The sequence below is a fragment of the Elephas maximus genome, chromosome Y, assembly GCF_024166365.1.
Source record: "Elephas maximus indicus isolate mEleMax1 chromosome Y, mEleMax1 primary haplotype, whole genome shotgun sequence".
NCBI classification, from domain to species: domain Eukaryota; kingdom Metazoa; phylum Chordata; class Mammalia; order Proboscidea; family Elephantidae; genus Elephas; species Elephas maximus.
The window spans coordinates 5,467,500-5,490,323 of record NC_064847.1 but is presented as its reverse complement, the minus strand read 5'-3'; the positions used below and the strand labels follow the sequence as shown (position 1 = coordinate 5,490,323).

General features: G+C 43.1%; 1 protein-coding gene across 4 annotated transcripts in view; it reads left to right on the top strand.

The window, feature by feature from the left end:
• The window catches only part of LOC126069862 (lysine-specific demethylase 5C-like), a 78,688-nt gene extending 76,124 nt beyond the window's left edge, over window positions 1-2,564 (top strand). For 2 of the 4 annotated variants that reach the window (XM_049873497.1, XM_049873496.1), the window contains exons 24-27: window positions 198-797; window positions 1,063-1,123; window positions 1,247-1,446; window positions 1,549-2,564. In XM_049873497.1, coding sequence (XP_049729454.1) covers window positions 198-797; window positions 1,063-1,123; window positions 1,247-1,446; window positions 1,549-1,899 — 1,212 coding nt within the window. In that variant the 3' untranslated portion in view covers window positions 1,900-2,564. Of the gene's footprint in view, window positions 1-197; window positions 798-1,062; window positions 1,133-1,246; window positions 1,447-1,548 lie in introns of all 4 variants that reach the window. The other 2 variants (XM_049873495.1, XM_049873494.1) reach the window with 1 other exon arrangement.
• Window positions 2,565-22,824: the final 20,260 nt, after the last annotated feature.

Sequence of the window (22,824 nt, the reverse complement as noted above, 5' to 3'; positions counted from 1 at the left end):
GGAGAGAAGTTGGGTTCTGGGTATCTCCCTGCAGTGACTGATGCCAGGTGATTATCGTACCATGTCTGAGCTGGGTGATCATGGGTGACCACTTGCCCCCTGAGCCTCAGTTTTTCTGTTTGGGAATGAGTTAAGGGGGTGAGAAAAGGAAGAGGACTGGGTGGTAACCTGATCTCCCCCTGCCCTGGGCATGGCAGATTGTGGCCTTCAAGGAGGGGGAACAGAAGGAGAAGGAGGGTATCCTGCAACTGCGTCGCACCAACTCAGCCAAGCCCAATCCACTGTCATTGTCGGCCACAGCTTCCTCTGCAACCTCCATCTGTGTGTGTGGGCAGGTGCCGGCTGGGGTGGGAGCTCTGCAGTGTGACCTATGTCAGGACTGGTTCCATGGGCGATGTGTGTCGGTGCCACGACTCCTCAGCTCCCCGAGGTCCAGTCCCATCTCATCCCCACTGCTGGCCTGGTGGGAGTGGGACACCAAATTCCTGTGTCCACTGTGCATGCGCTCACGGCGCCCACGCCTGGAGACCATCCTGGCATTGCTAGTAGCCCTGCAGAGACTGCCTGTGCGGCTGCCTGAGGGCGAAGCTCTACAGTGCCTCACAGAGAGGGCCATCAGCTGGCAAGGCCGTGCCAGACAGGCTCTGGCCTCTGAGGATGTGACTGCTTTGTTGAGACGGCTGACAGAGCTTCATCAGCAGCTGCAGGCTGAACCCAGGCCAGAGGAGTGCCCTACCTATCTTTCGGTCCCTATCTCTGACCGTCTCAGAGAGGGCAATGGAAAGGATATGCCTAAGGTGAGCTGCCAGTCCAGCACTTGTCCTCTAATTCCTATCTCCTAGACCCTATCCCTATTTAGGCTATAGCCTTGTCCCTATCCTCCAATTATCCATTTCCTTTGACTCTGCTTCCCTGTCATTCTGCATACTGTCCACATCTCTAGATGATGCTCCCTGCTGGCAGCCTGTCTGTCCTCTTCCTCCAAGAAGTGGACAGTCCCAAGTTTGGGGTTGGGAGAGGAAGAATAGGGGCCAGTTCAGTTACCCCTGCCCATTCTTATAGCTCCAGGGGTTGCTGGAGAACAGAGACAGTCCTGAGAAGGTAACGCCAGGGGAGAGCTCAGGTAAGAGAGGTATGTTTAAGTGTGCGTAGGCTGTCAAGTTGACTTCATGTGGAGTGGCCCCTGTGGTCCTTGGACTGTTGTGGTGGGGTAGCCTTTAACTCAACCTATTCCCCTTACCCCTAGACTTGGAGTTGCTGTCCTCACTGTTGCCACAGTTGACTGGCCCTGTATTGGAGCTGCCTGAGGCAACCCGGGCCCCCCTGGAAGAGCTCATGATGGAAGGGGACCTGCTTGAGGTGACCCTGGATGAGAACTACAGTATCTGGCAGCTGCTGCAGGCTGCACAGCCTCCAGACCTGGAGCGAATCCGCACACTGTTGGAGGTGAGAAGAGGGGCAGTACCAGTAGGTCAGGCCAGCCAAGTAGGGAGCCCAGGCCTGACCACCTGCCCACACTGCTTTCTGCTTGTCTGTGTATGATTATAGCTGGAGAAGCCTGGGCATCAAGGGAATTGGACAAGGGACCAGGCATTAGAGAGGCGGCGGCAGCGACGGCGGAAGGTGAACCAGGGTAGGAAGGGTGAAGATCTAACCCAAGAAGACGTGGAGTCAAAAAGATCCCGGGGCTCGGAGGTTAAACCTAAAGAAGGCCAAGAAGAAGAAAAGGCCAAAGAAGAAGCAGGCCATAAAATTACATATGAGACACAACCCATAAATCACAGCGTCATCCTGAAAGGGAATGAAAACTTGCAACAGATGAATGCAGGCCCTTCAGCCTCTTTTCCTTCTTTAACCCCTTTGCTACACCTGTCTTCCCCACATAAGCAAGAGTTGTGACAGCAGTAGAAAAGATTTTTTTGGAAGCCCCACTGCCTCTGGACCAGGACAAAGGAGAATCCTTGACCTTGTACCCTATATAGTATTTGTTACTTAAGATTTTTAATATTCCTAAAAAGTATTGTTATGGAGTCCCTGGGTGATACAAATGGTTAGGTGCTCAACTGCTAATGGAAGAGTTGGCGATTTAAGTCCACCCAGAGGCACCTTGGAAGAAAGCCCTGGTGATCTACTTCCAAAAAATCAGCCATTGAAAACGCTGTGCAGCACAGTTCTACTCTGACACACACGGGGCCGTCATGAGTTGGAATCTACTCAGCATCAACTGGTTTAAAGGTTTTGTTTAAAGCTCAGTTCCTAAGGACCATGCCTCTTGCCAGCACCATTCCTGGGACTAGTTAGTATAAAGTGGGCGATTGCCTAAGCCAGCTTCATATAAACTTCAAGAAAGGCAGGTGTAGCCCCTTATTGTCTGTTTTTTAAAATCCCTTTGTTTCTGTACTTCTCTTTCTTCTTTGTATCTTTAAAACATTTTGGTGCTTCAGACTTTCATCTTTATGCTACCTTTTTTGCCTCTGTCCTTGGTTTACAGTGTAGGAAACTCCTTGTCTGATGTAATTACTTTGTTAAGACCAAAAAGAATAGTGCAAAACAATACTTGGTTACAGCTGTTGTATATTTTTAATTTTATTTTCCATTTATTAAAAATAAATTTAACTATGGACATGTTTTGAAGCTGTGGATTGGGTTTGTTCTTGAAATGTAGGAGAGACTAAGTTGAGAAATCGATCCAAAGAATATGTGATATGGTCAGCATAATTTTTAAGTAGATGACTTTTTGGCGGGGGGTGGGGGGAGTAAGATGTGAGACATGTAAAGGTTCATTTTTCCTCCTGTGAATGTCGAGTACACAGCACCATTTGTTGACTAGCTAGCCTTCTTCCATTGACTTCATTTATGTTCCTTTATCAAAAATTGCTGGAAACCCTGGTGGCATGGTGGTTAAGTGCTATGGCTGCTAACCAAAGGGTTGGCAGTTCAGATCCACCAGGTGCTCCTTGGAAACTCTCTGGGGCAGTTCTGCTTTGTCCTATAGGGTCACTAGGAGTCGGAATCAACTCAACGGCAGTGGGTTTGGGTTTTTTTGTTGGGTTTTGGTTTTGGTTTTATCAAAAATCTGGTGACTGGATTTGTGTATGTCTATTTTTCGGTTTTCTGTCCTGTTCCGTTTTCTATCCCTTCGACAGCAGTACATTGTCTTCATTTACTTATGGTAAGTTTTACCTAGTGTACAGTGTTCTTCCCACTGTATTCTTTTTCAGATTGTTTTAGCTAATCTATTACCAACTTCTTTTTCTCTGTAAGAACTTGGCTTTGAGAACTAGGTTTCACTGAATTGAACTTGAAGTAGCATTTTTCTCTCTCGGCTTTTCTATTCTTTGAAATGATAAACATATATAATATATTTGGTGTAAGAATTCAGTACCATTAGTGAGTAAATATTTTGAGCAAGACCATTAAATCAGTTCAAGCTACTTTCCTATTGTCTCTTTGAGTGATCCAGTCACACAGACTATAATAAACTTCTTAATCTTTTTCCATAACCATATTCTGTCAATCTGGTTTGACCTTTTAGATCAACACTTCACCTATTCCTGGCTTACAGACTGTGAAGGCCAACAAATATCAACATTGGAAGTTAAGATGATTGGCTGCAGAAGGTGACAATTACCAAGAAAGGCAGGCAGTACAGCAGGCAGTAGGCTCAAATCCCAAGAACCAGAGGTCAGATGATGGTGCAGTGGATGCAGAATCCAGAGCAAGCAAGCAAGCTTTGCCAGAAAGTCCATATATACATTGGATACAGGCCACATATGCACCTCGAAAACCCCCCTTAAAACTACCTGGCTGATCAGATCAGGTTACATCATTGAGGATGACTACACCATTACATAACTGCCACCTACATCATTACATAACTGCCAAACCACTGAGAATCATGGCCCAGCCAAGCTGACACACAACCATAGCCATCACAGTATACCACTTATTAACTTGGCTCCTGTGTACATCTCTTTAAAGTATACACAATCTCTAAATAAAAACAATTGCAAAGTCATTCTTGCACCTAAAGTGATACAGCTAATAAGCATGCAAACAAAATGTAATAGCCTCATTTGTATCTAAGTCAAGAAAACAAATATTTGATGCATACATACAAGGAAGAAATCGACAACAATTACAGTGTTCATTTCAGCAGCTGGTCACATGGTCGGTCGTAAGTTCTTCCACAACCCATTGTATATTCCCTTTACCCTCAGCTGGTTGTGGCTCTCTGCCTGGTGGAATAAACCCAACTCTCATTTCTGAAGTGTCTGGGCCATTAGTAATCTTGTTGGAATTGGGCTGCTCTAGTTTTCCCTTGATGCTAATCACAAGGCATGGTTGTACTAAAAGATGCCCTGGGAATCTCCTGTATTCCAGACATAGTTTTTTTTTTTTTTTTAACCTCCATTGTGCAACATCAATCTGATTCCTCCCTTGTTAGGGTCATTCACAATAGCCAATATGGTAACTCCCTTCTTTGCTTGTTGATTCGGAGGCACAAGAAGCCAAAAGTGGCAGGTTGGCATTCTTAACTTTCAGTTCAGTGGTATCAGTGATGTGTCTCTAGGTGGGGACGTTTCTACCTTTGACATTAAGACCTCTAGACCTGTATAACATAGAGTCACAGTGACAGGAAGCAAAAGTTTTACAAGTGGGTCACTAGCGGTAATAGTGGTGCCACTCCCATAGCCACCTCTTGATTTCTGGAACTGTGAATCCTAATTAAGGGAGAAACAGCAGCATATATTTGATACTGGTTTAGAGCATATACAGCCTCCTGGAGAACATTGCCCCAACCCTGCAAAGTGTTACCATCTAACTGGCACCATAATTGTGTCTTTAGAAGGCCATTCAATCATTCTATCAAGCCAGCTCCTTCAGGATGATAGAGAACATGGTAAGAACAGTGAATTCCATGAAAATGGGTGCATTTGCCATACTTCGTTTACTGTGAAGTGAGTCCCTTAATCTGAGGCAATGCTTTATGGGATACCATGATGGTGGAGAAGGCATACTGTGAGTACATGGATGGTAGTTTTGGTGAAGGCACTGCATTCAGGGAAGGCAAACCAGTATCCAGAGTAAGTGTCTATCCCAATAAGAACACAACGCTTCCATGATGGGAGCAGTCCAAAGTAACCTGCTGGCTGGATTGCTGGCTGATCACCTCGAGGAATAGTACCGTATTAGGGACTCAGTGTTGGCCTCTCTCGCTGGAAGATGGAGCACTCAAGCAGTGGCTGTACCCAAGTTGGCCTTGGTGAGTGGAAGTTCATGTTGCTAAGGCCATGCACAGCTGCCATCCCTGCCACCACAACCACTTTGTTCAAGATCCCACTGGCAATTAAGGGAGTGTTTCCAGAAAGAGGGTGACTTGTTTCCACAATAACATTTCATCGTATCCACTTAACTGTTAAAAACCTCTGCTGAGGTCAACTTTGGTGAGCAGTCACATGAGACAGATATCTTCACTTTGCCCATTCAGAGAGGTCTGTCCACATACCTCTTCCCCATACTTCCTTGTCACCAATTTTCCAATCATGTTCCATCCAAGCACACTATCCAGCCAGATGATTGGCCACAGACCATGAATCAGTATACAGTTTCATATCTGGCCATTTCTCCTTCCAGCCAATGTGAAACAGGTGCACTGCTCAAATTTCTGCCCAGAGAGAATTTCCCTTCACCACTGTTTTTTCAGGAGGTCCCAGAAAGGGCTGCAGTGCTGCTGATGTCCACATTTGAATGGTGCCTACATGTTATGCAAAACCACCTATAAACCAGGCCTGAGTTTTCTTTTCCTCAGTCAACTGACCATGAAGAGTTCAGCAGGCCATAGGTACAGGGTGGGAGGTGGAAGATAATGTGGCAAGAGTGGATACCATGGGCATTTGGGCCACTTGTGCCTTCAAGTCCTACTTGTGCCCAATCTACCACTGACATTTCAGGACCATTGGATCCGCCAGATCATATGGGCCAAGTAGCACGGCAGCTTGCCATGGTAGCTTGAATCTGGGGCACAGCCTTCTCTTTTTCTGGTGCCCACTACAAACTAGTAGCTTTTTTAGTCACTTGATAAATTGACTGGAGTAGCACGCCCAAATGAGGCATATATTTATTGCCTCCAAAATCCAAAGAGGCTGTCTTAGGCTAGGTTCTCTAGGGAAACAAAACCAGTAAAGCACATAAATATTTAAGAGATTTACATCAGGGAAATGGCTCACATGGTTGTAGAGGCTGGGATGTCCCAAATCCATAGCTCAGGCTGGAGGTGTCTCCTGTCATGGAGTCACAGGGCTGGCGAACTCAAGATTGGTAGGTCAGAGGTCTCTGGTTCACAGTCTGCAAATGAAAAAAATTCCAAGATCAGCAGGGAAGACCACAGATAAGCTGCTGGCTTAGGGCCCAAGAGCTGGAGGTCACATGAACAGGAGCCAGCTGCAGGATCCAGAGCAAGCAAAAGCCTATGAGTCTTAACAGAGAGTTCACTAATAATCAATGCAGGCCACAAGCCCAAGGAAACTCCCTTTCAATTGATTGGCTACTCACAGCATATCCCATCACATTATATCAAATCTCATCATGGAGGTGATCACATCATCATATGACTGCCAAACCATATCACAACTTCCAAACCACTGAGAATCATGGCCCAGCAAAACTGACACACATTTTTGAGGGGACCAATGTAATCCATGACAGAAGCCTGTCAGACATTGTGCTTCATTTTCAGCTTTAGAAGGTGTCAGATGTAACAATTTATCCTTCATTTTAGAATAAATATCTCAAAATGGTCTACACCACTGGACTCCTAGAAATTTTAGAGAGCCAGAAGGAGCCTGAATTGTAGCAGGATTAATTCCTTATCCTCTATCATGCAGATGTTTTAACAATTTTTAAGTCCACAGTTATTGATGTTCCTTTCTTACTAGGTCCAATCAGCATAATGTCATCAATGTAATGGACCAGTCTGACGTCTTGTGGAAGGGAAAGGCAATCAAGGACCCTGCAGACTAAATTATGACACAGGGCTGGAGGGCTGATACACTGCTATATTGCTGAACTTGCCAGCTGAAGGCAAACTGCTTCTGGTATACCTTCAAAACTGGAATTTAGAAAAAGCCCTTGGCCAGATCAATAGCTGCATATCACATACCAGGAGATATATTAATTTGCTCCAGCAATTAACTACAGCTGGAACAACACCTGAAATTGGAGCCATCATCTGGTTAAGTTTACAAAAATCTACCTTCTTTCTCCAAGATCCATCAGTTTTTCGCACAGGCTATATATATGAGTTGAATGATGATGTGGTGGGAATCACCATCCCTGCATCCTTCAAGTCCCTGATGGTGACTGGAAATTTTGGAATCCCTCCAGGAATGTGGTATTGCTCTTGGTTTACTATTTCCCTAGGTAGGGGCGGCTCTACTGGCTTCCACTTGACTTTTCCTACCATAATAGCTCTTACTGCACTTGCCAGAGATCCAACATAGGGGTCCTGATAGTTGCTGAGTGTATCTATGCCCATTATGCATTCTGTAATCAGGGAAATCACTACAAGATGCATTTGTGGACTAACTGAACCTACTGTGAGACAAACCTGAGCTAATACTCCATTAATAACCTGACTTCCATATCCACCCAGTCTGAATGTTAGAACACAGTGATGTTTTGGGGTCCTGGAATTAGTGTCAGTTCTGAGCCAGTAACCAGTAATCTCCAAAAAGTCTGATTATTACCTTTTTCCCAATGAACTGTCAGTCTCACAAAAGGCTTTAGATCCCTTTGAGGAAGCATGGAAGAAAGATTTACAGAATAAATTGGCTGATCACATCATGGAAGATGACTACATCATTACATAACTGCCAAGTGGCTGAGAATCATGGCCCAGCCAATTTGACACACTACATTGACTATCATACACACCAAACCAAATGGCCTAGCATGAGCATTTGAAGGCACACAGTAATGTTACCACAGCCAGATATAGATCAAAGCAAAAGTGGGATGCTGCAAGAGATTATGAGTGCTTTCTGTGCTCTGACTGCTGACAGAAGCACAACAATGTAAAAGGGAGTATCACAGGATTCTATGAAAATCACAGATGATGTGACCACAGAGATATGAATTAAAGCACTGAGTGTTGCAGAGAAGGCTCTGAATGCTCACCCTAGTGTGATTACAGAGGGAGAATCACCAAAGTGTAATGTAGATGTCTGAAGAGAGTATGAGTCCTAACTGTAGTATCACTGCAGATGTACAACAAGCCAAAGGTGGTGCTTCAGAAGCTTGTTAAAACTACAGTATGAGAACAGATGCCTACCAAAGCCAGAGGTACCTGTCATGGGTAGTTCTGAAAAATTACTTGATATTTCCACAAATATTTGTATACTTAGGCCGAAGAGAATTTATGTAGTGACTGTGGGTGTCCACTGTTGGGTGACCACTAAATGAATTTCACCAGACAAACTTGTATCACAAAACATTGAGTGTACACTGTGGTGGGGTTGCTTTTAGGAGCAGACCAAAGTAAAGAGTAAGCAAAGGAGCATCTGAGAGTTCTCCATATTGTGAGCCCAGGGGTTCATATCACAGCCAAAACGGAGTGTCACATATGACTAGGAATTTGTCCTATAGTGTGACTTCAGAAAAACACAAACCACAGAAACTGACAAAAGAATATCTGAGAGCTCATCTGCTACGACCTCAGACAGATGCACACCAAAGCCTAGGGGGTGGTGCAAGAATTTTTTAGTGTCATTTTGATGTGAGGACATATGGATATGGACATCAAGTCAAATGGCAGAGAATGTGAACCTCTGAGTGTTCAATTCTATGAACAGATGCATGCCAAAACTTGAGGGGAATGTCTGTGGAGCTTTGAGTGCTCACTGGCATAACCATGGAAAGAGGTATGCAAAAGCCAAAGAGAGCAATGCAGGAGGCTATAAGAGCTCACTTAGTTTAATTGCATACAAATGTATATCCAAGAAAAAAAGGGGATGTGGCAGGAGATTATATGAGCTCACTTTTGTGTGACTGCAGAGAGGTGCACAGCAAAGCAGGAGATCTGAGAGCTTATTTTGATATGATGGCTGACAAATGCATACCAAACCCAAAGGAGATGTCATATGAGTTTGGAGTGAATGCAATTTGCAAACCATATCCAAAGGAGGTTAGACAGAAGGAAAATCTAAAGGGAAATGCTATGCCAAAATCTGAATCTGACTAGGGTATGACTGCACAAAGATAAACATCAAAGTCAAATTGCAGTGAAGTAGACGCATCTGTATGCTCACTGGTATGATCACAGACAGATGAACTCCAAAGCCAAAGGAACATGTTGCAGAAGCCTCTGCGGGTTCACTGTTATAAGACCACATATAGATGCATACAAAAGCAAAGGGAGGGTTCCTCAGAGCCTCTGAGCAGTTCCTTTAATATGACTAGAGAAAGATGCACATCAAATCAAATGGGTGCCATTGAACCATCTCAGTGCTCACTGTGGAGTGACCTCAGAGTATACCAAAGATAATGCAGGATGTAGCAGCATGCTATAAATAGCACTAAAGCTGATTGTGGTGGAACCACATTTAGATGCACAAAAAGCAAGCCAGTGGTGTATAATTATCTGAGTGTCCATTGTGGTTTGCTCACAGACAAATGCACTCCAAGACATATCGGAGTATAATGAGTCTTTGAGTACCAACTGTGGTGTGACCACACACTTAAATACAACAAAATCACAAAGGAATACCTCAGAAAAGTCATAGATCTCAAGTGGCAGGACCACAGATCATTGCACACCAAAGCTAAGGGAGATCCTGAAAGAACTGAAAGTGTTCACCGTGGTATGAACACAGACAGATGTACATCTAAACCAAAGCAGGGTTCCCAGAATCTCAGAATGCTCACGGCAGTGAAGTAGCAAACAAATACAAACAAAGGCAAAGACAGATACTGCAGGAGCGCCTGAATCATCAGGGTTGTGTCACCATAGACCATAAACACTAAAGTAAAAAAAAAAAAAGTGCTGCCAGAGTCTGTTACTCACCACAATGCAAGAGAATGTGCCTCAGGAAATTCAGAGAGCTTATGGTAGTATACAGACAGAGGTATATCACATATATGGGATGTATGCAGAGATACGTACTAAAGCAAAATGGGTATGCTGTAGGAGCTCTTGAGTGTTCATTGTGTGACATAGACAGATGTACATCAAAGCAAACAGGGTGGTAGGGCCATAAGAACTCTGAGTACTCTCTACAGTGTAATCAGAGACAGATACGCACGAAATCATAGTGGTTCTGTGGGACCACTTGAGTGTTAATAGTAGTGTAACCTCAGGCAAATGTGCAACAGCCAAAAGGGGATGTACGTAAGTGCTCACTGTTCTGTGACTTCAAATAGAGCATACTAGGGTGGGGACAGGGGTCTTGCTGCTGGAGTCTCCACATGCTTACTGTGGTGTGCTCAAAGACAGATGCAGAAAAAAAGCCAAAAGTGTGGTATAGGATTTGACCACAGTCAGATGCATACCCAGCCAAATAAGTCTCTGAGTACTCACACTGGTGTGAAAAGTAAGGTGTTGCACAAACACTTAAGTGATCAATGAACTGAGAGAGAGGTATGCCAAAGCCAAAGGGGTATTATAGGAGCCAGTGTGTGCTTATAGTGTTGCACTCATTGAGAAGTGCTCATGAAGACAAAGATTATATCATGGGAATCTTTGAGTCCTCACTGTGGTGTGAGAAGAGACAGCTGCATGCCAAAGCAAAAGGGCACTGTCATATTAGCCTCTGAGTTTCTATTTTGGTGGGAACACAGAAACATACTAAAGCCTCAGGGGTTTACTATAGAGATTCTGAGTGCTTACTTGACATGATCACAGAGAGATGTACACCAAAATAAAGGGCATAGGAGATTTATGAGTACTCAACTGCAGTATGACTAAAGAGCAAGCACGAAAACCAAATGGATATCTCAGGAGACTCTGAATGCTCACTCTGGTGTTAGAAAAAAAAGGGTGTCTTCTAGTAGCCATTGGCTTGTGAATGCAGACAGTTGCACACTCATGGCAAACAGGACACTGCAGAAGCCTATGAATGCTCACTGTGTTGTAACCGCACAAGGATTTACACCAATGCCAAAATAGGAATTGTACAGGAGCCTGTGAAGGTACACTATAGTGTGATCTCTGAAACACATATGCCAGAGCCAAAGGTGGGTGCTTCAGGAACTATGTGTCAAATGCAACCAAAACCAAAGGTACCTGCTACATCAGCCTTTGTACTCAGTATTGTGTAACTATTGACAGAGGAACACCAAATAAATTGGGGCATTGTGGCGGTCTTTAAGAGCTCACAGTAGTGTGGTAACAGACTGTTGTTGTTGTTAGGTGCCGTCTAGTCGGATCCGACTCGTAGTGACCCTGTCCACAACAGAACGAAACACTGCCCGGTCCTGTGCCATCCTTACGATCATTGTTATGCTTGAGCTTATTGTTGTACCCACTGTGTCAATCCACCTCGTTGAGGGTCTTCCTCTTTTCTGCTGACCCTGTACTCTGCCAAGCATGCTGTGCTTCTCCAGGGACTGATCCCTCCTGACAACATCTCCAAAGTATGTAAGATGCAGTATCACCATCATTGCCTCTAAGGAGCATTCTGGCCACATTTCTTCCAAGACAGATTTTTCATTCTTTTGGCAGTCCACGGTACATTCAATATTCTTCACCAACACAATCCAAAGGCATCAATTCTTCTTCAGTCTTCCTTATTCTTTGTCCAGCTTTCACGTGCATATGATGTGATTGAAAATACCATGGCTTGGGTCAGGCACACCTTAGTCTTCAGGGTGACATCTTTGCTCTTCGACACTTTGAAGAGGTCCTTTGCAACCACTAGGGCCAAAGGTGAAGAAATAGAAGATTTTTATCAGCTGCTGCAGTCTGAAATTGATTGAACACACAATCAAGATGCATTGATAATTACTGGTGATCAGAATGTGGAAGTTGGAAACAAAGAAGAAGGATCAGTAGTTGGAAAATATGGCCTTCGTAATAGAAACAATGCTGGAGATTGGATGACAGAATTTTGCAAGACCAACGACTTCTTCATGGCAGATACCTTCTTTCACCAACATAAACAATGACTGTATACATGGACCTTGCCAGATGGAACACACAGAAATCAAATTGACTACGTCTGTGGAATGAGAAGATGGAGAAGCTCAATACCATCAGTCAGAACAAGGCCAGGGGCCAACTGTGGAACAGACCATCAATTGCTCATATGCAAGTTCAAGCTGAAACTGAAGAAAATCTGAGCAAGGCCCCAAGAGCCAAAATATGACCTTGAGTATATCCCACCTGAATTTAGAGACCATCTGAAGAATAGATTTGATGCACTGAACACCAGTGACCGAAGACCAGACGAGTTGTGGAATGACATCAAGGACATCGTACATGAAGAAACAAGAGGTCATTGAAAAGACAGGAAAGAAAGAAAAGACCAAGATGGATGTCACAGGAGACTCTGAAACTTGCTCTTGAGCATTGAGCAGCTAAAGCAAAAGGAAGAATTGATGAGGTAAGAGAACTGAACAGAAGATTTCAAAGCACCTCTCGAGAAGACAAAGTAAAGTATTACAATGATATGTGCAAAGAGTTGGAGATGGAAAACCAAAAGGGAAGAACACGCTCGGCATTTCTCAAGCTGAAAGAACTCAAGAAAAAATTCAAGCCTCGAGTTGCAATAGTGAAGGATTCCATGGGGAAAATATTAAACAACACAGGAAGCATCAAAAGAAGATAGAAGGAATATACAGAGTCATTATACCAAAAAGAATTAGCTGATATTCAACCATCTCAAGAGGCGGCATATGATCAGGAACCGATGGTACTGAAGGAAGAAGTCCAAGCTGCTCTGAAGGCATTGGTGAAAAACAAGGCTCCAGGAATTGATGGAATATCAACTGAGATGTTTCAACAAACAGATGCAGTGCTGGAAGTGCTCACTCATCTATGCCAAGAAATATGGAAGACAGTTTCCTGGCCAACTGATTGGAAGAGATCCATATTTATGACTATTCCCAAGAGAGGTGATCCAACCAAATGTGGAAATTATAGAACAATATCATTAATATCACATGCAAGCAAATTTTGGCTGAAGATCATTCAAAAACGGCTGCAGCAGTATATCGACAGGGAACTGCCAGAAATTCAGGCCAGTTTCAGAAGAGAACGTGGAACCAGGGATATCATTGCTGGTGTCAGATGGATCCTGGCTGAAAACAGAGAATATCAGAAGGATGTTTACCTGTGTTTTATTGATTATGCAAAGGCACTGGACCATGTGGTTCAAAACAAACTATGGATAACACTGTGAAGAATGGGAATTCCAGAACACTTAATTGTGCTCATGAGGAACCTTTACATAGATCAAGAGGCAGTTGTTCGGACAGAACAAGGGGATACTGATTGGTTTAAAGTCAGGAAAGGTGTGCATCAGGGTTGTATTCTTTCACCATACCTATTTAATCTATATGCTGAACAAATAATCTGAGAAGCTGGACTATATGAAGAAGAACGGGGCATCAAGATTGGAGAAAGACTCATTAACAACCTGCGTTATACAGATGACACAACCTTCCTTGCTGAATATGAAGAGGACTTGAAGCACTTACTAATGAAGATCAAAGACCACAGCCTTCAGTATGGATTACACTTCAACATAAAGAAAACAAAAATCCTCACAACTGGACCAATGAGCAATATCATGATAAATGGAGAGAAGATTGAAGTCATCAAGGATTTCATTTTACTTGGATCCACAATCAATAGCCACGGAAGCAGCAGTCAAGAAATCCAAAGACCCATTGCATTGGGTAAATCTACTGCAAAGGACCTCTTCAAAGTGTTGAAGAGCAAAGATGACACCCTGAAGACTAAGGTGTGCCTGACCCAAGCCATGGTATTTTCAATCACATCATATACATGCGAAAGCTGGACAACGAATAAGGAAAACTGCAAAAGAGTTGATGCCTTTGGATTGTGGTGTTGGGGAAGAATATTGAATATACCATGGACTTCCAAAAGAACGAACAAATCAGTCTTGGAAGAAGTGTGGCCAGAATGCCCCTTACAGGCAAGGATGGCGTGACTGTGTCTTACATACTTTGGACATGTTGTCAGGAGGGATCAGTCCCTGGAGAAGGACATCATGGTTGGCACAGTACAGGGTCAGCAGAAAAGACGAAGACCCTTAACAAGGTGGATTGACACAGTGGCTGCAACAATGAGCTCAAGCATAATGATTGTAAGGGTGGCACAGGACCGGGCAGTGTTTCATTCTGTTGTGCATAGGGTCACTATGAGCCAGAACTGACTCGACAGCACCTAACAACAACAACAGAAAGTAAATAAATAAAATCTTCTCATGCTACCTTTTCCAAGCTTCTGTGAGTGCTTTGGCATTGGACTGAGTGCTGAACCTACCATCACACCTGGAAGTAACGACTGTGAGAAAACAGTGGATAGCCTCACTTTCTGTGCTTTCTACCTTTGGACATTATCCACAGTCATAAGACTGGTAAACTGATGTCATGGACAAGCAGAACAGATTGAATCCTACAAACTCAGGCACTACCTCTGAAATCACGGACTAATGTTTTTGGACTGGACTTAAAACCTTGGGGCAAAAGGTCCCATGATGGGAGAGATCTATTGGGAGTCCTATTTTCCTGACTGCTTAATTAATGTCCTGCTTATAAGCTCTTTCTTTTCATGGGGTCTATGTGTGGTTGTACTTCTTGTATATATATGTGCCCTGACTACTGTGACACTGCCTCAGCCCTGGAAGACATTCAGGATCATTTTCAGCTTACTGGCCAGAATTTTGCTGTGCCTGAATCAATGCCTTGGGCTAAATTAGAAGAAAAAAAAAAATCCTCACAAAAAATTAAGGACGATGCCTCCTGGCTCTCTAAAATACACCCAATAGGGAGCACAACGTGGTAGCCTATGTTTCTCACTTGAGTCCTGAAAAACCTAGGGGTGGAACTGAGGAGTCCAACCCCTTGTTAAAGATCTGTGTGTGATTTTTTTCAGGCCCTTACACAGGCAATTACAAAGGCTTCACCTGGTAGGGCTCAGTGGGAAAGCTGCCCTTCCTAACTAGATTTGGTACAAAAGTATCAGTCTAAAAGACTCAATCTTCCAAATGGTGTGCAGAAGTGAAATGCATCAGAGTTGTGCACAGTGCTATGGTCATGCAGCTTATTGTTCAAAATGGGCAATGAGCATACCAGAATTTGTGGCCACTTTACTTCTTTTTTTTTTTTTAATCTGGAATGTCAGTGAGGGTCATGGAGTGGACTATCAGGCATGTGGCCTTGCAACGCTTACCTGGACCACCTGATCAGAGTCTTGGGCCTGTAACACCCTGATGATGGACCCTCCCTCTGTCCCAGTTCCTACTTTCTTATCAGGAAAATTCCTTGTTCTGGGTACATAGTGAATCTTCTTTGTGTTTCTTTCTGTTTAAGCATTAGTCATGTGGTACATGGCCAAACTCACTGCTGTATCTCTTCCAGCAAGTAAGAAACACAGTTCTTCACCTGTAGTGCGGAACAGGGTTGTGTGCAGACCACCAGCCTTGCATGGGTTGGGGAGTAAAACCAGTTGTCCATGGGAGAATGATGCCCAAATATGAAACTAATTGTTCTGGGTCTTTTCTCTATGTTAGTAAAGCATTATTCTAACCAGTGTTTGTGAGTCATGCCTTTCTTGGAGACAACATCCATTAGAAGATAAATAGATAAGCAAAATGTGGCATATACTCAGTCATAAAGAGAAATGAAGCTCTGATACATCCTATGATGAATCTTGAAAACATTGCACTGATACTGAAATAAGTCAACCCTACTTATGTAAAATACCTAACCAATTGCTGTAGAGCTAATTCAGATTGATAGGGACCTCATTGTGTCAAAGTAGGCCAATCTTTTGGTTAACAGCCAAACACATTAATTATTTGGATCATTAAAAGACTCCATGAAATATCTAGAATAGGTAATTGCATAGAGGGGAAAGCTTATTGGTAGTAACCAGAGACTGGAGAAAGGTATTGAGTTTCTGTTACTGGTGATGAAAACATTGATTCATGCTCCCCATCTTCCCCCTTCACTCATTTCTGGGCAATGAGTGCTGGTACCAGTATTCCATAGCTTCCAGAGCTTCTGCCTCTGAAGCTGAGAGACTCTCTGTGCTCCTGCCAGAGGTCAAAGGGAGGCAGTACAGATGAGGCTGGTACAGATATCTGAATGTTACCTGACACAGCATTTCCTAAAGGCGACCCTCCTTATATGTACACAAAGAGTCTCTGTTAACACTTCAGTGCCACAGGCACTCAGCCCTGGACACTCATCTGCTTGCCCAACTGGTGCCAATTTGCTTGCTAGGATTTTTTCCACACCTGCAAGTAGCTAACAACTTCTGGGCATGCGAGGAAACATGATGCTGGGGCCTCTTCTTAGCCAGTCTGAGCCTGAGAAGCTCCTCGACCATGGGAAGACTGTATTTCTCTGCTCTTGTAGGAGTGTGGGCGTCACATCATAGTGGGCATGCACACTACGTAAAGATGTGTGTGTGCTCGCTGTAGCGCTTCTGTTCTACCTCCTAGTTTCATTACATACTGCCTGCGGTCTTAAAAAACTTGCAAGCAGCCACTGAAGGCAAAACAATTGGTCTGTATTCACCTGGAGCAAGAGAGGAAGAAGCAGGGTCAGGAACAGGAGAATTTGGAACGTGTGGCTAATTGTCTCCATGAACAACTCCCCCCTGTGCCATGAGACCAGAACTGGATGGTGCTCATCTATCATTACCAAACGTTTTGGTCAAAGATTCTTTTGAAGAATCCTGATTTAAATGAGGGAAAAGGCAGAAGAGTCTAAGACTACTTTCTGGAGTCATGGGGGCTGGTAAACCCCTGAGACTAATGCCCTGAGATAATCTTTAAAATTTAAATCAGAAATATCCTTTGAAGTCTTCTTAAAACCAAACAATAGTTTAGCTCAACTAGTAAAAAAGTGTCTGCATTGAGCATCAGGACCTTTTAAGAGCTATCTGTATGGGATCAGAGTGAAAACATGAACTCAAAAACAAGATAAGAAACTTAGGGGCAATGAGTTTATGTTAATGGAGGAGAAAAAACCTACAAGAGGAGGGTGAGAATGGTTGTACAACTCAGGGAATGTAATCAATGTCACTGAATTGCACACGTAGAATGGTTGAGTTGGTGGATATTTTGCTGTGTATATTCTCAACAAAAAAAGAGATGTTTATCACTGAACAATGAACACATATATGATAAACAAATAGAATATATGCAAAGCTTCTATAGCCCTTGAATCTGTAGTTACAAGATTTTGATATCTATGGCTTCCTTCATTCATTAAACTCCATATTTCCCTTTTCCTCAGCCAGTACCTCAGCTGTTCTGTTTTTTATCAATCAGCCTGCCTTTTTCAGTTGCTGTTGTTTTACATAAAACTCTATTATTGCATCAAAAGCACTAAAAAAAATCTATAAAAATCCCCTTTTTACCTGTACAGGTAGTCTCCAACCTTCAACTGGGTTCCAATGACTCCATCACCAGTTGGTTCTGACATAAGTCAATACTGTATTTTCTTTTTTTAGTTTTCATTATTATTGCCTTTTATTAGTAGTATCTTTATAAATCTGATCTTGTCTTTGGGAATTGGAAGCATTACATATGGACAAATATTCCCATACATATGTAAAAAAATTTGTTGTTAGGTGTCGTCGAGTCAGTTCCAGCTCATAGCGACCCTATGCACAACAGAACGAAACACTGCCCGGTCCTGCGCCACCCTTACAATCGTTGTCATGCTTGAGCTCATTGTTGCAGCCACTGTGTCAATCAACCTTGTGAAGGGTCTTGCTCTTTTCCGCTGACCCTGTACTGTGCCAACCAGGATGTCCTTCTCCAGGGACTGATCCCTCCTGACAACATGTCCAAAGTATGTAAGACACAGTCACTCCACCCTTGCCTCTAAGGGGCATTCTGGCCACACTTCTTCCAAGACTGATTTGTTCGTTCTTTTGGAAGTCCATGGTATATTCAATATTCTTCCCCAACACCACAGTTCAAAGGCGTCAACTCTCCTTCGGTCTTCCTTATTCATTGTCCAGCTTTCACATGTATATGATGTGATTGAAAATACCATGGCTTGGGTCAGGCACACCTTAGTCTTCAGGGTGACATCTTTGCTCTTCAACACTTTGAAGAGGTCCTTTGCAGTAGATTTACCCAACGCAATGGGTCTTTGGATTTCTTGACTGCTGCTTCCATGGCTATTGATTGTGGATCCAAGTAAAATGAAATCCTTGACAACTTCAATCTTTTCTCCGTTTATCATGACGTTGCTTATTGGTCCAGTTGTGAGGATTTTTGTTTTATGTTGAGGTGGAATCCATACTGAAGGCTGTGGTCTTTGATCTTCATTAGTAAGTGCTTCAAGTCCTCTTCACTTTCAGCAAGGAAGGTTGTGTCATCTGCATAAAGCAGGTTGTTAATGAGTCTTCCTCCAATCCTGATGCCCTGTTCTTCTTCATATAGTCCAGCTTCTCAGATTATTTGTTCAGCATACAGATTAAATAGGTATGGTGAAAGAATACAACCCTGATGCACACCTTTCCTGACTTTAAACCAATCAATATCCCCTTATTCTGTCCGAACAACTGCCTCTTGATCTATGTAAAAGTTCTTCATGAGCACAATTAAGTGTTCTGGAATTCTCATTCTTCGCAGTGTTATCCATAGTTTGTTATGACCCACACGGTCCAATGCCTTTGCATAATCAATAAAACACAGGTAAACATCCTTCTGGTATTCTCTGCTTTCAGCCAGGATCCATCTGATATCAGCATTAAAAAATTATAAAACGAAGAGATGGATGATGTTGGCATTTTGTCAATTGTGGTAACATCTCTACTTGTAGAAGACACTGAATCATCTAGATTATCCCTGGGAATAGGGGTGGGGTTTCTAGTCGGAAAATTAGTGAGTGTTGTCCATATGGTCATTTTCTTTTTTCCTTCATGTATGTCATGGTAATATCTCACTGCTTCCCGAATCTATCAACTCAGCAGTTAGAGTCTAGGTACATGTTTTCAAGCAACTGAAACCCCTGATTTAGTTTAGAAAATCAGCAATGTTTTGAACAGTAAGTCATAAAATTGAAAGTCTGCAAGTGAACATCTGAGAATGATAAATCAGCAAATTATATACTGCAATGCTGTACATAATACATATTACAAACAATGAGATGTTCAAAAACATGGATGATTTTAAGTGCAGTTCATCATAGAACATGTGGTATATCAGAGACTACCTGTAATTTGGAGGTCTTAGTCCTCCAAAGGGGACTGCTTCCATCAGGGCACACCCCAGTGGTTACACAGAATTGCATGATGACATTGCCACCTGGACAACAAGTTTAAAAGCAGATTAGTATCTGGCTGAAACAATTGGTCTTGATTGCCAAGAAGAAATTGCATTGCTTCTACACAGTACTGCTGGTTTCTGTGGTGAAAAATCAGTCCTAGGAAGCATTAGCTAGATCAGCCTGAGTTAAGTCCCTGTTGCTGGACATTTTCTTAATGGATGGATATGCACACAGGACATCTGTATTTTCACAAGCTCTTCCTACTCCAATGTTTTCTAACATGCTTCTTTCCCAGGGTAATAATTAGACTCTAAGATGACTCCTAATGATTTATGCCTTCCTCCTCACTGAGATCAACAGTTTGAATTCAGCAGCCACTCCTTGGAAACTCTATGGGTCAGTTCTACTCTGTCCTATCGGAATTAACTCGATGGTAACAGGTTTTTTTTTGTTGGTGTTGTTTTGCAAAGGATGTCAATTTCATAATGGTAATATATAAAATTGTTGGAGTTCTATTCTCTAACTTGTGAATACAATCTAAGCACCTTCTGTAATGGAATCTAAAGTGATGTAATCAGTTAAAGTCCTACTAGTGCAGGGTGAAATCTGAACCTACTCACTTGTAAGTTATATCAAGAGCACCATAGACACAAAGACAAGCACATACAAACATAGCTAGACAGATGCCACATAATGATCGTCTACAAGCCAAGGAACTCCACGGAACTAAGGAATACTCAGACTGCGTATGCTGTGTAGAAGCAATCAACACAGCTAAGACCCTAATTTGGACTTCTAGCTTTCAGAACTGTGAAAAAATTTCAGTCCTTTAATCTACCCACTTGTTATTTTTGTTACCACAGCACTAGGAAATTAAGATACATGTTTTGCTAACAGTCTCTTTTGAGATTTCCCTTGCTGGCTTTAACCAAGCTTTCATACAAAAATGTCCACGCATCTGAGGGTGGTCTCCAGCCAAGAGTCAACAAGAAAATGAGGTCTTCAAGCAAAGAACTGAACCGTGCTGCACTCACATACTTTCGAAGAGGATCCTTTCCCAGTAAGCCTTCAAATGAGGTATCAGTCCTGGCCAACATGTTGATTGAACACTTGTGAGAAACCCTAACTTAGAGAACCCAGCAAAGCTGCATGCATTTCCAATCGTTGCAGCCTGGATGTGGGTCCACCTATAGCATCATGTTCCTGTAGAAGAGCAAGCTTTTTCAGCACTAGGCTCTTCACTAAGAGCTACTTTTCTACGCCCAGGCCCTGCTGTGTGCAGAAGTTAACAGCTTCCTGGATACCCTCTCTCAGTTTTGTAGTGGAATTCCTGGTAAGACATCCACTTTCTTGATTTCCAGTATTCTCCAGAGGGGAGATTTCTGGTAACTTTTCCCACTGTGGTTAAGACTTTTATGTCATTTGACGAACTACATCTGTGTGTTCCCAACAAGGTCTAAAACTTTGCCATAGTGTGGGTGTGATGCTTCTTGCAAACTCTTTCTGTCCAAGAGTGGTAGCTGGAGCTTTACATCTGTGACTCTTATGTCTTTAATTCTTTTTAGTTCACGTTACTACAATCCACTGTCATAGTTAAAAATTCTTTATGTCAAAGTTCCCTTGTTGAAATTATTTCATGGTTTCTGTCTCCTGATTGGACTATAGCTGAGAGAGGATAGTGGAAATCATCTGAAAAGACCTTCAAAGATGGGATTTAGGAATTTGTTCTGCCTTTGGAATTGAACCCAGTGCTGAGATTCTTACCAGTCAGAAACGGCATGCAATTATTTAACAGTTTCTGTGGGCCAGGAACATGCTCAGACGTAGTTCATCAAAATAGCAAAACACCAAAACCAATACCGCATTCCTGGAGGGACTACAGAGACCACTGCCACCCTCAAGGACTTGAAGGATGCAAGGGTGGTGATCCCCACCACATCGCAATTCTACTCACCTATCTGGCCTGTGCAAAAAACAGACCTTGGAGAACGATGGCAGATTATTGAAAACTTAACCAGATGGTGACTTGAATTGCAGCTGTTGTTCCAGATGCAGTCTCGTTGCCTGAGTAAATTAACACATCTCCTGGTACCTGGTATGTAGCTAAAATCTGGCTAATGCCTTTTTTTCCATATCTTTTTCAAAGGACCATTGGAAGCAGTTTGCCTTTAGCTGGCAAGGCCAGCAATGCACCTTCAGTTGCCTATCTCAGAGCTACATCTACTACCCAGCTCTAGGTCAGAATTTAGTCCACAGGGACCTATAATAGGGACCCTTTCCCTTCTTCGAGATATCACACTGGTCCTACACTGATGGCATTATTTTGACTGGACCTAGTAAGGAAGAAGTGTCAATGACTGAACTTACTGGAAGAACATTTTTGTACTAAAGGGAGTAATATTAATCCCACAAAAATTCAAGTACCTTCCATCTCAGTGACAATTCTAGGGGTTCTGTGGTGTGGGGCATATCGAGATATTCCTTGTAAAGCGTAGGAAAATTATTGCATCTGGCTGCCCCCACGAGTAAAAAGGTGGCAAGCCTAGTGGGCCTCTTTGGATTTTGGAGGCAACATATTCCTCATTTAAGCTTGCTACTCTGGCCTATTTATCAAGTGACTCAAAAATCTGCTAGTTTTGAGTAGGGCCCAGAACAAGAAAATGTTATGCAACAGGTTCAAGCTGCTGTGCAAGCCACTCTCCCACCTGGGCCATATGAGCCACCTGATCCAATGGTACTTGAAATGACCATGGCAGAAAGAGATGCTGTTTGGAGTTTTAGCAGGCCCGTATTGTGAATCACAGCACAGACGCTTAGGATTTTGGAGCAGAGCCCTGCCATCCTCTGTAGATAACTACCCTCCTTTTGAGACACAGCTTTTGGCTTGTTACTGTGCCTTAGTAGAGACTGGACACTTAACCATGGGACACCAAGTCACCATGCAGCCTAAGCTGCCTATCATGAACTGGGTATTATCTGACCCAGAGTCATTAAGTTCAATGTGCACAGCAGCATTCCATCATTAACTGGAAGTAGTATATATGTGGAGAATGGGCCCCAAAAAGACTTGATGGCACAAATTGCATGAAGTAGTAGCCCAAATGCCCAGTCTCCATTTTTGTCGGATTACTGTCCACTTCCCCATCTGCACCTATGGCCTCATGGGGAGTTCCTCATGCTCATTTAAGGGAAAACTTGAGCCTGGTTTACAAATTGTTCTGCATGATATGGTATCTCTGGCAAGTGGACAGTGAGAACACTACAGATCCTTCTGTGACCTCCCTGAAGGACAACAGTTAAGGAAAAGCCTCTCAACGGGCAGAACTTTGAGCACTGCACTTAGTT